General features: G+C 45.9%; 1 protein-coding gene across 10 annotated transcripts in view; it reads right to left on the bottom strand.

Annotated features, from left to right (window-relative positions):
• The window catches only part of POMT2 (protein O-mannosyltransferase 2), a 48,382-nt gene that overhangs the window by 33,348 nt on the left and 2,780 nt on the right, over positions 1-12,254 (bottom strand). For 7 of the 10 annotated variants that reach the window (XR_004431476.1, XR_004431475.1, XR_004431473.1 and 4 more), the window contains exon 2: positions 4,967-5,051. The exons of 1 other annotated variant lie outside the window; for it this stretch is intronic. Coding sequence is in view for 3 of the 9 variants with exons in the window: in XM_033187272.1 (XP_033043163.1) it covers positions 4,967-5,051 (85 nt within the window). In the remaining 6 variants the exon portion in view is untranslated. Of the gene's footprint in view, positions 1-1,938; positions 2,359-4,966; positions 5,052-5,316; positions 5,428-12,254 lie in introns of those variants that run through there. 2 more of the 10 variants (XM_033187274.1, XM_033187276.1) reach the window with 2 other exon arrangements.

Below are 12,254 nucleotides of genomic sequence, written 5' to 3'. Positions count from 1 at the left end.
TGGGGAAAGTCTCTCTTAGCTACACTTGTGGGACTTGGATTTAGACTACTAACTAACCCACTTTTTTCTCTAAGTAGTTCTAAACAGAGCCACGCTACAGCTCCAGGTCAAGGTACAGAAGCCAAAGTTTGGCAGAAAAAGACAACAAAGACTTGTTTTTAAAAAGGAAGGCGGGGACCCCAGGGTCCGGACAGGGTCATCCAAATACCTAGATGAACTAAAGCTGCCAAGTGGCAACAAATGGATCCCTCTTCTCACCTGCGATCTTGCAGGACAAGCTTGCCTGGTGCTGACCATACATTTCCAGACTGCTTGGCTGGTCTGGGGTGAAGAAATGCACAGATGGTTTGGATCTCAGTGCCCTATATTCTAGCTCTTTGATCATGGACAATACTTAATGTCTCTGAGCTATAGGTAATAAAAACTTCCTCCCAGAGGGCGTGAGGATTAGAGGTGACGCCATTAAGTAAACACCTAACACTACACCAACCACTTAGCAGACACTCAAAATTCAGTACTCTCTCAGTTCCCTTAGGGTTCAAAGTAGCTCCAAGTTAATTTCTTTTTCTTCTTTTTTTTTTTTGAGACGGAGTCTCGCTCTGTCCCCCAGGCTAGAGTGTAACGGCATGATCTCAGCTCACTGCAACCTCCCGCTCCCCGGTTCAAGCAATTCTCCTGCCTCAGCCTCCAGAGTAGCTGGGACTACAGGCACTTGCCACCATGCCCAGTTAATTTTTTGTTTGTATTTTTAGTAGAGACGTGGTTCCACCATGTTGATCAGGCTAATCTTGAACTCCTGACCTCAGGTGATCCACCCACCTCAGCCTCCCAAAGTGCTGGGATTACAGGCGTAAGCCAAGGCGCCTGGCCCCAAGTTAATTTCTTAACTAAACTCTTTCAAATCAACAGAAAAAAAATGAATAACTTACTAGAAAATACGGCAAATTCATAGAAAACAAAATACAAATGGCTAATAAACATATGAAAAAATGTTCAACCTAACTCATACAGCCATGCAAATGAAAACAGTGATGTGTCATTTTTTACTCTCCAACTGGCAAAGTTTTTTTTTTTTTTTGAAACCAAGTCTCACTCTTGTCACCCAGGCTGTAGTGCAGTGGCGCGATCTCGGCTCACCACAACCTCTGCCTCCTGGGTTCAAGCGATTCTCCTGCCTCAGCCCCCCAAGTAGCTGGGATTACAGGCACCTGCCACCATGCCCGGCTATTTGTATTTTTAGTAGAGACGGGGTTTTACCATGTTGGCTAGGCTGGTCTCAAACTCCTGACCTCAGGTGATCCACCCACCTCGGCCTCCCAAATCCCATGCTGGGATTACAGGCATGAGCCACTGCACCCGGCCAACAAAGTTTTTAAAGTATGATCATAGCAGTGCTGGCAATGATGTGGGGAAGAAAGCACTGTCATACACTGTTGGTGGGAATATATATGATTACAACATCTTTGCAGGAAAACTTAGCAATATCTAACTCAATTTTAAATATGTATATTCTTTGATTTTTTAGCTTGGCTGCTGGGAATTTTTCATATATACCTTCACAACTATACAATGATATACGTACAAGGATGTTCACTGCAATATCTTTTGTAATGGCTAAAAACTGGAAATAACCTACATGCCGCCCACCAACTGAAGAGGCGTAAATACTTACGGCACATCTACATAACAGAATGACACACGGCCATTAAAAAGAATGAAGCGCATCTTCATATGCTAATGTGGAAAGAAGATATATCATGTTTCAAACACAAGCTGCTGAACAACTGTAGTCTTATGCCATTTGAGTTTTTAAAAAGAATTGTGTGTATATATAATGTGTTGTTCATATGTACATATATAAAAACATACACGCTTTTATTTGCATAAAAAATTCTTAGAGGAATATAAGAAACTATTGACAAAGATGACTGTGGTTACCTCTGTGGACTAGAAATGTGGTGGCTTCTGACACCTTCTGAAGGAGGCTTCTGACCTCATACTTCCTTCTGTGCTGACCGCATTTTCTGCTATGTGCAGGCTTTTTTATGTTTTAAGTTCCTGTGCCAGATGCCCAGGGCTGGGGGCCAATGTGAAGCGGCGGGTCTCAGCCTCAGTAGCGAAGGAAAAAACTTGCTGCTTGCCACTTGGAGGGGTTTTGATTCCTTGACTGGCTTGGCCTCAGAACCTGCAGAAGCTACTATGCCCTCTCACAGGTTTCCAGTTTGCTCATCACTCTCTTTCAACCAGACAGAACACAAGATAAATTAGGGGTGCAGATGGGCCGCACTCCCTGAGGGCAGCCTGAGAACCCTCACACTTCTCCCTTCACACAGGCAAGCAGATGTGAGGAAGGCAAGGCTTAGGTATATTATTATTTTATTTTATTTTATTATTTTTTTGAGATGGAGTCTTGCTCAGTCGCCCAGGCTTGAGTGCAGTGGCGTGATCTTGGTTCACTGCAACCTCCACCACCCAGGTTCAAGCTGTTCTCCTGCCTCAGCCTCCCAAACATCTGGGACTACAGACGTGTGCCACCATGCCCAGCTAATTTTTGTATTTTTAGTAGGGATGGAGTTTCACCCTGTTGGCCAGGCTGGTCTCAAACTCCTGACCTCAGGTGATCTGCCCACCTTAGCCTCCCAAAGTGCTGGGATTACAGGCGTAAGCCACCGCGCCTGGCCTAAGGCTTAGGTAAATTAAACAAATCGGCCAGTCCTGTGCACATGTCCACAGTACGCTGAGCACCAGGAAAACTCCAAAAAAGAATGGGCAGTCCCCACAGAAACACTGGGCTGGGTTTCCTATGCAAAATCTTCATCAGAAGTCTGGTTCCCAGGCGAGCTCCATGCAAATACTCAACACGTCTGTTGCTTAATTCTACGGTAGTAACAGATGTAGTCTGAGGAGTGAGCCAAGGCAAGTTTGCGAGGTCGTGTGGTGTCACAATTGAGAGAGCAGGCTCTACGCCAGTCTGAATCTTGATTCTGCCACTTCCTAGCTTGGTTCTCTATGGCAAACTACTTATCTGCCTTCAGTTCCCCATCTGTGTCATGGTGATGCAACAATACCTACTTTATAAGGTTGTTCTGAGGCTTACATGAGATAATGCCTCTAAGGTGACCAGAACAGAATAAATGTTTTTAATTGTTCTTGTTATTGTTGTTATAGTATAAAAGAGATAGGAAGAGGCATAATACTTTCTACACTTTTCTTGGGCTCAGAGTCAGTTTTGAAATAGGCTACCTATTCTACCTCCCTCTCTACCCCTCCGCCCTGTAGGGCCCCTGCTCTCATGCTTCCTTAAGCCCAACCATAGGTGATCTTTGTGATCTTTGAGAAAAGATTACCATCCCTGCCTCCTCCTGGCTTTCCTGCTCCCACCTTTATCCCCCAAGTACTCTATGCTCCAAAATCCCTCCCCACTTCCTCACAGGAAAATTCCTGTCCCCTTGGTGCCCAAGATCTCAGTCTCCAGTTAGGAAGAAAGCCTTGTGTGAATTCCAGAGCTAATCTGAGAGCCTTCTCAGAGATTTTTGTTTTTAAAAGATTAAAATGGGCCAGGCGCGGTGGCTCATGCCTGTAATCCCAACACTTTGGGAGGCCAAGGTGGGTGGACCTCCTGAGGCTGGGAGTTCAAGACCAGCCTGGCCAACACGGTGAAACCCTGTCTCTACTAAAAATACAAAAATTAGCCGGGCGTGGTGGCGGGCGCCTGTAATCCCAGATACTTAGGAGGCTGAGGCAAGAGAATCACTTAAACTTGGGAGTCAGAAGTTGCAGTGAGCCAAGATTGTGCCATTGAACTCCAGCCTGGGTGGCACGACTGAAACGCTGTCTCAAAACAAACAAACAAACACAAAAAGAGTAAAGTGAATTCTAATTGGTGGAATTTCTAATGGCAAAACATGTGAGAGAAACAGATCAAACAATGTGTATGCTGGACATGGGAAGGGAGAAAGAAGTCAGCCCCACGTGGACATCAGCCTCCTGAGCTATTCTGCTTCATGCAGTGTATTCCTATTTCTTTTTTCTTTTTTTTTTTTTTTTTTTTGAGACGGAGTCTAGCTCTGTCGCCCAGGCTGGAGTGCAGTGGCGCGATCTCGGCTCACTGCAAGCTCCGCCTCCTGGGTTTACGCCATTCTCCTGCCTCAGCCTCCCGAGTAGCTGGGACTACAGGCGCCCGCCATCTCGCCCGGCTAGTTTTTTGTATTTTTTAGTAGAGACGGGGTTTCACCGTGTAGACCAGGATGGTCTCGATCTCCTGACCTCATGATCCACCCGTCTCGGCCTCCCAAAGTGCTGGGATTACAGGCTTGAGCCACCGCGCCCGGCCTCTTTTTTCTTTTTTAAAATTGAGACAAATTCACATAACATAACATCCACCAGTTTAAAGTGTGCAATGGGTGGTTTTAAGTATATTCACAAGATTGTGCAATCATCACCACTACCTAATTCCATAACATGTCATCACCCCATAAAGAATCCCCATGCCCATTGTAATCACTGCCTAATCCTCCCTCCCCAAGATCCTGGCAACCACTAATCTACTTTGTGTCTCTGTGGATTTATCAGTTCTAGATATTTCATATAAGTGGAATCACAGGGTATGTAACCTTTTGTGTCTGGCTTCTTCCATTTAGCATGTTTTCTAGGTTCATCTATGTTGTAGCACGTATCAGAACCTCATCCCTTTTTATGGCCAAATAGTATTCCACTGTATGGCTGTGCCACACTTTTGTTCATCCCTCCCTCAGCTGATGGGCCCTCTTTCCATTTCCGAGCCCAGAGGATCCTTTAAAAAACACCAAAGATTTTCCATGAAAGTAGCTGGTCTGAAACGTCAGAAAATTCTTTCTACAAGTCCCAAACTCTTTCTACAAGCCCCAAATCCAAAATCAAGATGTGGCTCCAGCCCTTAGGAACGATCCTCCAGGACCAGAGAGCTGCTGTTCACCACACTGCTCACCTTTCCCAGAGGCGGGTGCACGTCAAAGAAAAACGTACGGTTGATATAGTAACTTCCCATTTTTCCAAAGTGAGTCTCATCCCAACTAAAGGAAACACAGAAAGAAAAACAAGAATTTGAAAATTATCATAAAATCCAAATGGCCTTAATAAAGCATGGTTAAAATTAAAGGCTGTGCATTTCAAACAATTAATGCAAAAGTTTGGATTTAAAAAAAAAAATCTTTTGACACAAGTGATTTGAGGAAGAAAGACATCAAGTTAGCCACTGGTCTTCATTTAGATAGACGAGAAAGGTGAGCAAATATTCACCAGCCAATTACCAATTGAGTTAAATATACATATACTTACTCTGTATCTTGAGTTTCTATTTATTTTAAAAGGACAAGAAGTTTTCTCATAATAAGGAAAGGTTTGTAGTAAGAGTTTTCTTCTGGCCAGGCGTGGTGGCTCACAACTGTAATCCCAGCACTTTGGGAGGCTGAGGCGGGCAGATCACGAGGTCAGGAGATCGACACCATCCTGGCTAACACGGTGAAATCCCGTCTCTACTAAAAATACAAAAAATGAGCCGGGAGTGGTGACGTGTGCCTGTAGTCCCAGCTACTCGGGAGGCTGAGGCAGGAGAATGGCGTGAACCGGGGAGGCGGAGCTTGCAGTGAGCCGGGATGGCGCTACTGCACTCCAACCTGGGCGACAGAGCAAGACTCCATCTCAACAAAATAAAAAAAAATTTTTTAAAAAAGAATTTTCTTATCTCCAAGTAGCCAGTGTAAACAAAAATTTAAATTAAAAAAGTTTCTTCCAAGTCTGTTAACTTCTGAGACAACATTTGCTATTACAAGGTCCATTATGACATTGTAGGGTTATTGGTCAGGGTTGAGACTATAAACCATGATTGTCACAGGAGTCTCACTTTGCTCAGTGACTCTGTGACAAGTAAGCTGCTGACTGTGATCTGGCTGATCTTATACTAACTAGTATATATAAAAGTTGAAGGTTTTCTTACTAAATTAAGACCACATCTAAAACCTATCCTCACTGCTTAAGTTATTTTGCAAGTAAATAAGCGATTTGAATAAACAGGCTTTCAAACACAATGCAAAGTCCTCTTTTATACAAGCACATACACCTTTCTACACCATACATGAGGGCTTTGGGAAGGCAGCCAAGTCATCCAGCAGAGCCTGGCCTTTTCTATTTGTTATTTTCTCCCTGAAGTTCAAAAGAAGAGTTACTTTCTAGTAGTCATCAATTTCCCAGGTCATGAGCAGTCATTAGTGACCTACTACATAAGGGGAAAACATGTTTTACCTAAAAATCTAGGGTTCTTTCTATATCTTACTCAGTGGGTCCAAGATAGGCAAAAGAATAGGTCTATTTCAGCACCTGCTAAACACATTGCTTGACATGCGATGAGGACACTGGCATGGTGAGGTCAAAGAGAGAAATAACTTCAAAGCAGCATAACAAAACTGATTTGCAGAAAGAGAGATCCAGTCCCAGCTCCACTGCTAACTAATGGCACAACCTGGCAAAATCACTCATTCTCTCTACTCCTCTTATCTCATCTACAAAATGAAGACAATAATATTATCTGCCCTGCCCACCTCCCAGGGAGGCCTTAGGGCTCAACTCAGGTAACACATGTGAAAGAATTCTGTAGACTATAAAGTACCATCCCTGCTGGACCCTATTTAAACTGTCCTAGTTTTTAAATCTGTTTGGGAACATACTAACAAAAGGATTCCAGTTTTGTGTTGTTGTTTTGTTTTTTGTTTGTTTTTTGAGACAGAGTTTCACTCTTGTTGCCCAGGCTGGAGTATAGTGACGCAATCTTGGCTCACTGCACCTTTCACCTCCTGGGTTCAAGCGATTCTCCTGCCTCAGTCTTCCAAGTAGCTAGGACTACAGGTGCCCACCACCATGCCACCCTGGTTAATTTTTGTATTTTTAGTAGAGATGGGGTTTCACCATGTTGGCCAGGCTGGTCTCGAACTCCAAAACTCAGGGTGATCCACCTGCCTCAGCCCCGCAAAGTGCTGGCATTACAGGTGTGAACCACCGCACTCAGCCTGGGCTCCAGATTTTTACTTCAAAAGTTTCCCAAGTAAAACCAGTTGTAACATTCATATTTCCTCCTGGCTTTTATTGCTTGTGTTAGGAAAGACAGTCCTCCATGGCTCTCTTGTGCTCCTCCAGGCCTTTCACAGGGTATGCCAAGAATGCAATGTCCCGCTCCATCTTTCCCGAGGTCATTTCTAAGGTTATGTTTGCAGTAAACAACCTTGAGGGAAGAGTTAGTGTCTCCCTCTGAGACAGAGGGCTGTCTTGTTTATTGCTTGCCATAAAACAGCAGATTTCCCAAGCTTAATATTACTCAGCTGTGATGCAACCTACTGCATGTGCAAGCATTTATCCAGTACCTCAGCACCACGTGGGACTTAGGGGCAAAGGAAACTGATGCCAACATGCTGATGCACATCCCACTTGCTGTGCCATGAGAAATAAAGTCCTTTGTCTCTGACCCAAGACTTTGTCTTCTTTCGGCATGCAAACAACAGTGACAGGCTAACTTATTAGCTTATAAGTAGGCTAAGATAAAATCCCCAGCCCCTGACAATGTGGAGACAAGCATAGGAGGAGGAGAGACATAGTTTTCGGTAAGAGAAAGAATGAGGGCCTCCATGGGCCGGGAATGGGGTAGTGAGAGTCCCCCACTGTCCCACTATTACATAGACCGATGGAAAGAGGTAGGATTGAAACAAGCCATTGAATGTCACCCTGGTTATTGCCCTGTGGTCTGGGCAAAAGGAGGAAGAGGAGTGATCATGACAATGGCAGCAAGCCCAGCAGCCCCTGCCAAAAGGCAATATGGATGTAGCTGCTCAATCAACAAGTCTCCAACGCTTCAACAAATGGTGCGGCAATAGGACCCTGCTATATAAGACAGAACTTTGAGTAAAATGAAAACACTGAAAGATCCTTGGGGGAGCTGTGTACTCAAGCCAAAAGTAAATACAAATATGCCTTGCTTTCTGGCTCAGAGCCACTCTCTCAGTTTATGTCCCACGATCCCTCCCACTCTACCACAACTGCAGCTGCTTTAAAGACTGAGATGGGCCGGGTGTGGTGGCTCACGCCTGTAATCCTAGCACTTTGGGAGGCCGAGGCGGGTGGATCACAAGGTCAGGAGATTGAGATCATCTGGCTAACATGGTGAAACCCCGTCTTTACTAAAAAAATACAAAAAATTAGCCGGACGTGGCAGCGGGCGCCTGTAGTCCCAGCTACTCGGGAGGCTGAAGCAGGAGAATGGCGTGAATCCGGGAGGCGGAGCTTGCAGTGAGCTGAGATCGCGCCACTGCACTCCAGCCCGCGCAACAGAGCGAGACTCCGTCTCAAAAAAAAAAAAAAGACAGATGATTAAAGGGTTTCCATGTCCCTAAAGGGGACTGAAGGTCATACACAGCCATCCTAGTATGCTGGAGAGCCCCAGGGAGGAGAGGGGCAAACTCAGGGCTCTGCTGGATATGAGGTCCCACATCTCCACTCTACAGTGTCTCATGGCGGGGAGGATGTGCTAGGCACAGAGGTTACCGCAGACACTCAGAAATGCAGGGAGAGCTGTAGCAGTGTGCACATGGACTAAAGGGAGCGCTTTAGTCCTAACTCTGGGGGAGCGACACTGTGGGGAGGTCGTGCTGCTGAGCCTAAGTGAACAGCTAAAGGAGGAGAAAAAGCTTCTCCTCACTTCCTGCATCCAGCACCGCCACACTCTCCAACTGGGAAATGGTAAAAGCTCTGGCTTGCTGTCACCATACCCCTGATGCAGGCCTTCTAGACGCATTCGTTCAAGGGGAAAAAGTGTCCAGATTAAACTGGTAACGTTTGAGCCATGCTCCCCATAGGGAAGGGAAGTTAAAGTGACATTCCAGGCAGAGCTCTTTGGGCCTCTTCAGTGTACTATTCCTGTGGTTTCCAGTGTTGAATGTATAGCTGATACTGATCCCATAAGCGTCAAAGAGGATTATCCTGTGCAAGGGCTGCTGTGTGTAGACAGGTGATCCTGTCCTCTCCTGGTGGTCCAGAAGATAAAAATCCACATCCCTGGAAGGGAAAGGAAATAAATCACAGGCTTAAAAACTTCATGGCAGCTGGGAGCGGTGGCTCACACCTGTAATCCCAACACTTTGGGAGGCCAAGGCAGGTAGATCACCTGAGGTCAGGAGTTTGAGACCAGCCTGGCCAACATGGTGAAACCCTGTCTCTACTAAAAATACAAAAAGTTAGCCAGGCGTGACAGCGGATGCCTGTAATCCCAGCTACTCAGGAGGCTAAGGCAGAGAATTGCTTGAACCCAGGAGGCAGAAGTTACAGTGAGTCAAGATCAAGCCACTGCACTCTAGCCTGGGCGACTGAGACTCCTCCATCTCAAATAAATAAATAAATAAATAAATAAATAAATAAATAAATAAATAATAAATAAATAAATAAATCAATCTTCCTGGCTGTTGGAGTACTGAGAGCCACGCACCAGAATCACAGTGCCACCTGCTGGACATAGGTACCAAGCACACCCTTTCTAAAAGGGCAGTTATTAACCTCTTAGTTAACTACTCAACGCTTTGAAATTGATTGCCAGACCCATAAAGGCCTCAGGACTCCCTGGCCTAGTATTCCCACTTTGGGGCGGGTCAGTGGGGATCTACTGATAACAAGGGAAGGGTTTACAAGCCTCACTGATCCCATGGAAATAGTACATTCAAGAATAGAGCTGGTAATCCCAGCTATTCAGGAGGTTGAGGCAGGAGGATGGCTTGAGGCCAGGAGTTCAAGACCAGCCTTGGCAGCACAGTGAGAACTTATCTCTTAAAAATTTTGTTTTAATTAGCTGGCTGTGGTGGCACGTGTCTGTAGTGCCAGCTACTCAGGAGGCTGAGGCAGGAGGAGCCCAGGAGTTTGAGGCTGCAGTGAGCTACGATTGTACCACTCTACTCTAGCCTGGGCAACAAAGTCAGACCTCATCTCTTTGAAAAAAAAAAAGAGCATAGCCAGGCTGGCCCTAGAGGCATCTTGGTTTTCCGTGAAGAAGTGGCAGCTCCCACTTTGGGAGAAACAACCTTCTCCACTGCCTGAAGCCGAGCTGCTGGTTCAGTAGGGCCCTGATTCACAGGGGTTCCTCTAAATGCTTAGGCCTGGCTCACTAATGATTAGGCTGAGTTAAAAACTGATGTTACCCACCAGGCAGCAGCAGGCACTTAGCCCCAGTGGCAACTCTGGATGGCTGACGGCAGTAAGGACTGAAGCATTTGGTATGCCACTTGGAAGACTAAATACTGAGAGATGAAAGTGAGAACTGTGGAAACACATCATGGCTGCCTACCAATAGGACAGACTGGATCACTCATGTGGGTGCCCACACTAAGGGCAGGTACTCTCATAAGACTGACTGGGATCAAGCTGCTGATCCAGCCTGCACCACCAAGACTGCGGCCATAGCCACCTGGATTCATGCAACAGGTATGGAAACATCTACCATCATGGACCAGGCACAATGTAAGGGACTACATGTTTCTGAGGCAGAAGCCACTACCGCGTGCCAGACTTGTGACTCCCGCCAAAAGTTGGCCTGCTTGTCTTGCAGTAAAGGAAACCACGTTGCAAGGGGCACTGACCCCACCTGCTCCTGGGAGACTGACATTAGGACTTTGTTCCCTTCTCCCAGGCTCTCATCAGTACCTTGCTACTGCTGATACTTTTTCAGGTTACAGTGCTGATGTTGCTTTTCCAGTTCAATCATCTGACTCCGTGTATACCACTGTGGCCCTTGGAACTAAGCTCTGCCAGGTTTTCTGCTTTCCAAACCATCTACAGTCTGCCAGTGGCATATCTTTTTGTCACAACGACCACCCAACAGTGTCAACAGTCAATAGCCAAGGTATTCGATGGACCTCCCACACTCCCTACCATCCACAGGCATAATATTGTCAGGTACTGAATAGTTCCCTCAAAGATCAACTCAGAAAGATGTTTGACTCTGTTTTTAACCTCCTCCCAGTCTACACACCTTAGTGCAGCAGTTTGGTCACCTAAGGCAGCCATTCTCAGAAAGGGTTCATCTCCTTTTGCCTGCCAACTGGGTAATGATCAGGAAAAAGGGGTGGAGGGTTATATAAACCTATTTTGAAAATTTAAGATTCTTCCCTGACCATTTCTGGCCATGGTTCATCTTTTGCCTTACAGAAAGCCCAGATCAGCTGGGAGGAGGAGGCTATCTATGTAATTCGGACTTAATTCTAGTTCAGTCACTAGATTGTCTTGTTGGAATGGCCTGGTGCTACAGCATAAAGTTAATGATCATTTGGTTGGGTACAGTGGTTTTAAAGTCCCCCTACAGTGGCCCACATGTGTCAAGGTAGAAGACATAATGGGCCTCTGTCAATTTTCTAACAATGCCCTTGGGTATTAAAAGGTCTGGATATTGGCCGGGCGCGGTGGCTCAAGCCTGTAATCCCAGCACTTTGGGAGGCCGAGACGGGCGGATCACGAGGTCAGGAGATCGAGACCATCCTGGCTAACACGGTGAAACCCCGTCTCTACTAAAAAATACAAAAAACTAGCCGGGCGAGGTGGCGGGCACCTGTAGTCCCACCTGCTCGGGAGGCTGAGGCAGGAGAATGGCGTGAACCCGGGAGGCAGAGCTTGCAGTGAGCTGAGATCCGGCCACTGCACTCCAGCCTGGGCGACAGAGCGAGACTCCGTCTCAAAAAAAAAAAAAAAAAGGTCTGGATATTGAATAAATGGAGAAAAGGTGAAGTTATAGGTACTAGGGTAGGACACACTAATTATGTAGCAACGGAAGGAAAGAAACAATCCTGGCATCTGGGGAAGGAACACCTTAGGCCCCTGGAGATGTAAAGAGAAGGGAAACAATGTTCTCTTTGTTTGCCAGGCACCAAAGCCTGGCAAACATTCATATGGTCCACCTAAGCCAAGCAGCAACTGTAGGTGGCAATCTGACCTGTGGCTGAGTTTGTCATCTCACTATGAAAACAAAAAAACTTTATCTAGTAGGTCAGTATAGAAAAGAAAAAAGAAAATAAAAAAAGAAAACAAAAACTCACGTGGACATGGCCAGTCTTGAACTATTCCCACGTGCCTGATGACATCAACACCAACTCCCAAACACAGACTTCCCTCACAGGTGTGCAAACACACAGATCAGCACAACCTTCTATCAAACCAGCTGATACAAATCACATGCTTCTCCTGAGATCCTAGGGGCC

Source organism: Trachypithecus francoisi, unplaced genomic scaffold (genome assembly GCF_009764315.1).
Source record: "Trachypithecus francoisi isolate TF-2019V2 unplaced genomic scaffold, Tfra_2.0 Lachesis_group3, whole genome shotgun sequence".
In the NCBI taxonomy this organism is placed as follows: domain Eukaryota; kingdom Metazoa; phylum Chordata; class Mammalia; order Primates; family Cercopithecidae; genus Trachypithecus; species Trachypithecus francoisi.
This window is presented reverse-complemented; position numbering and strand designations above follow the sequence as displayed.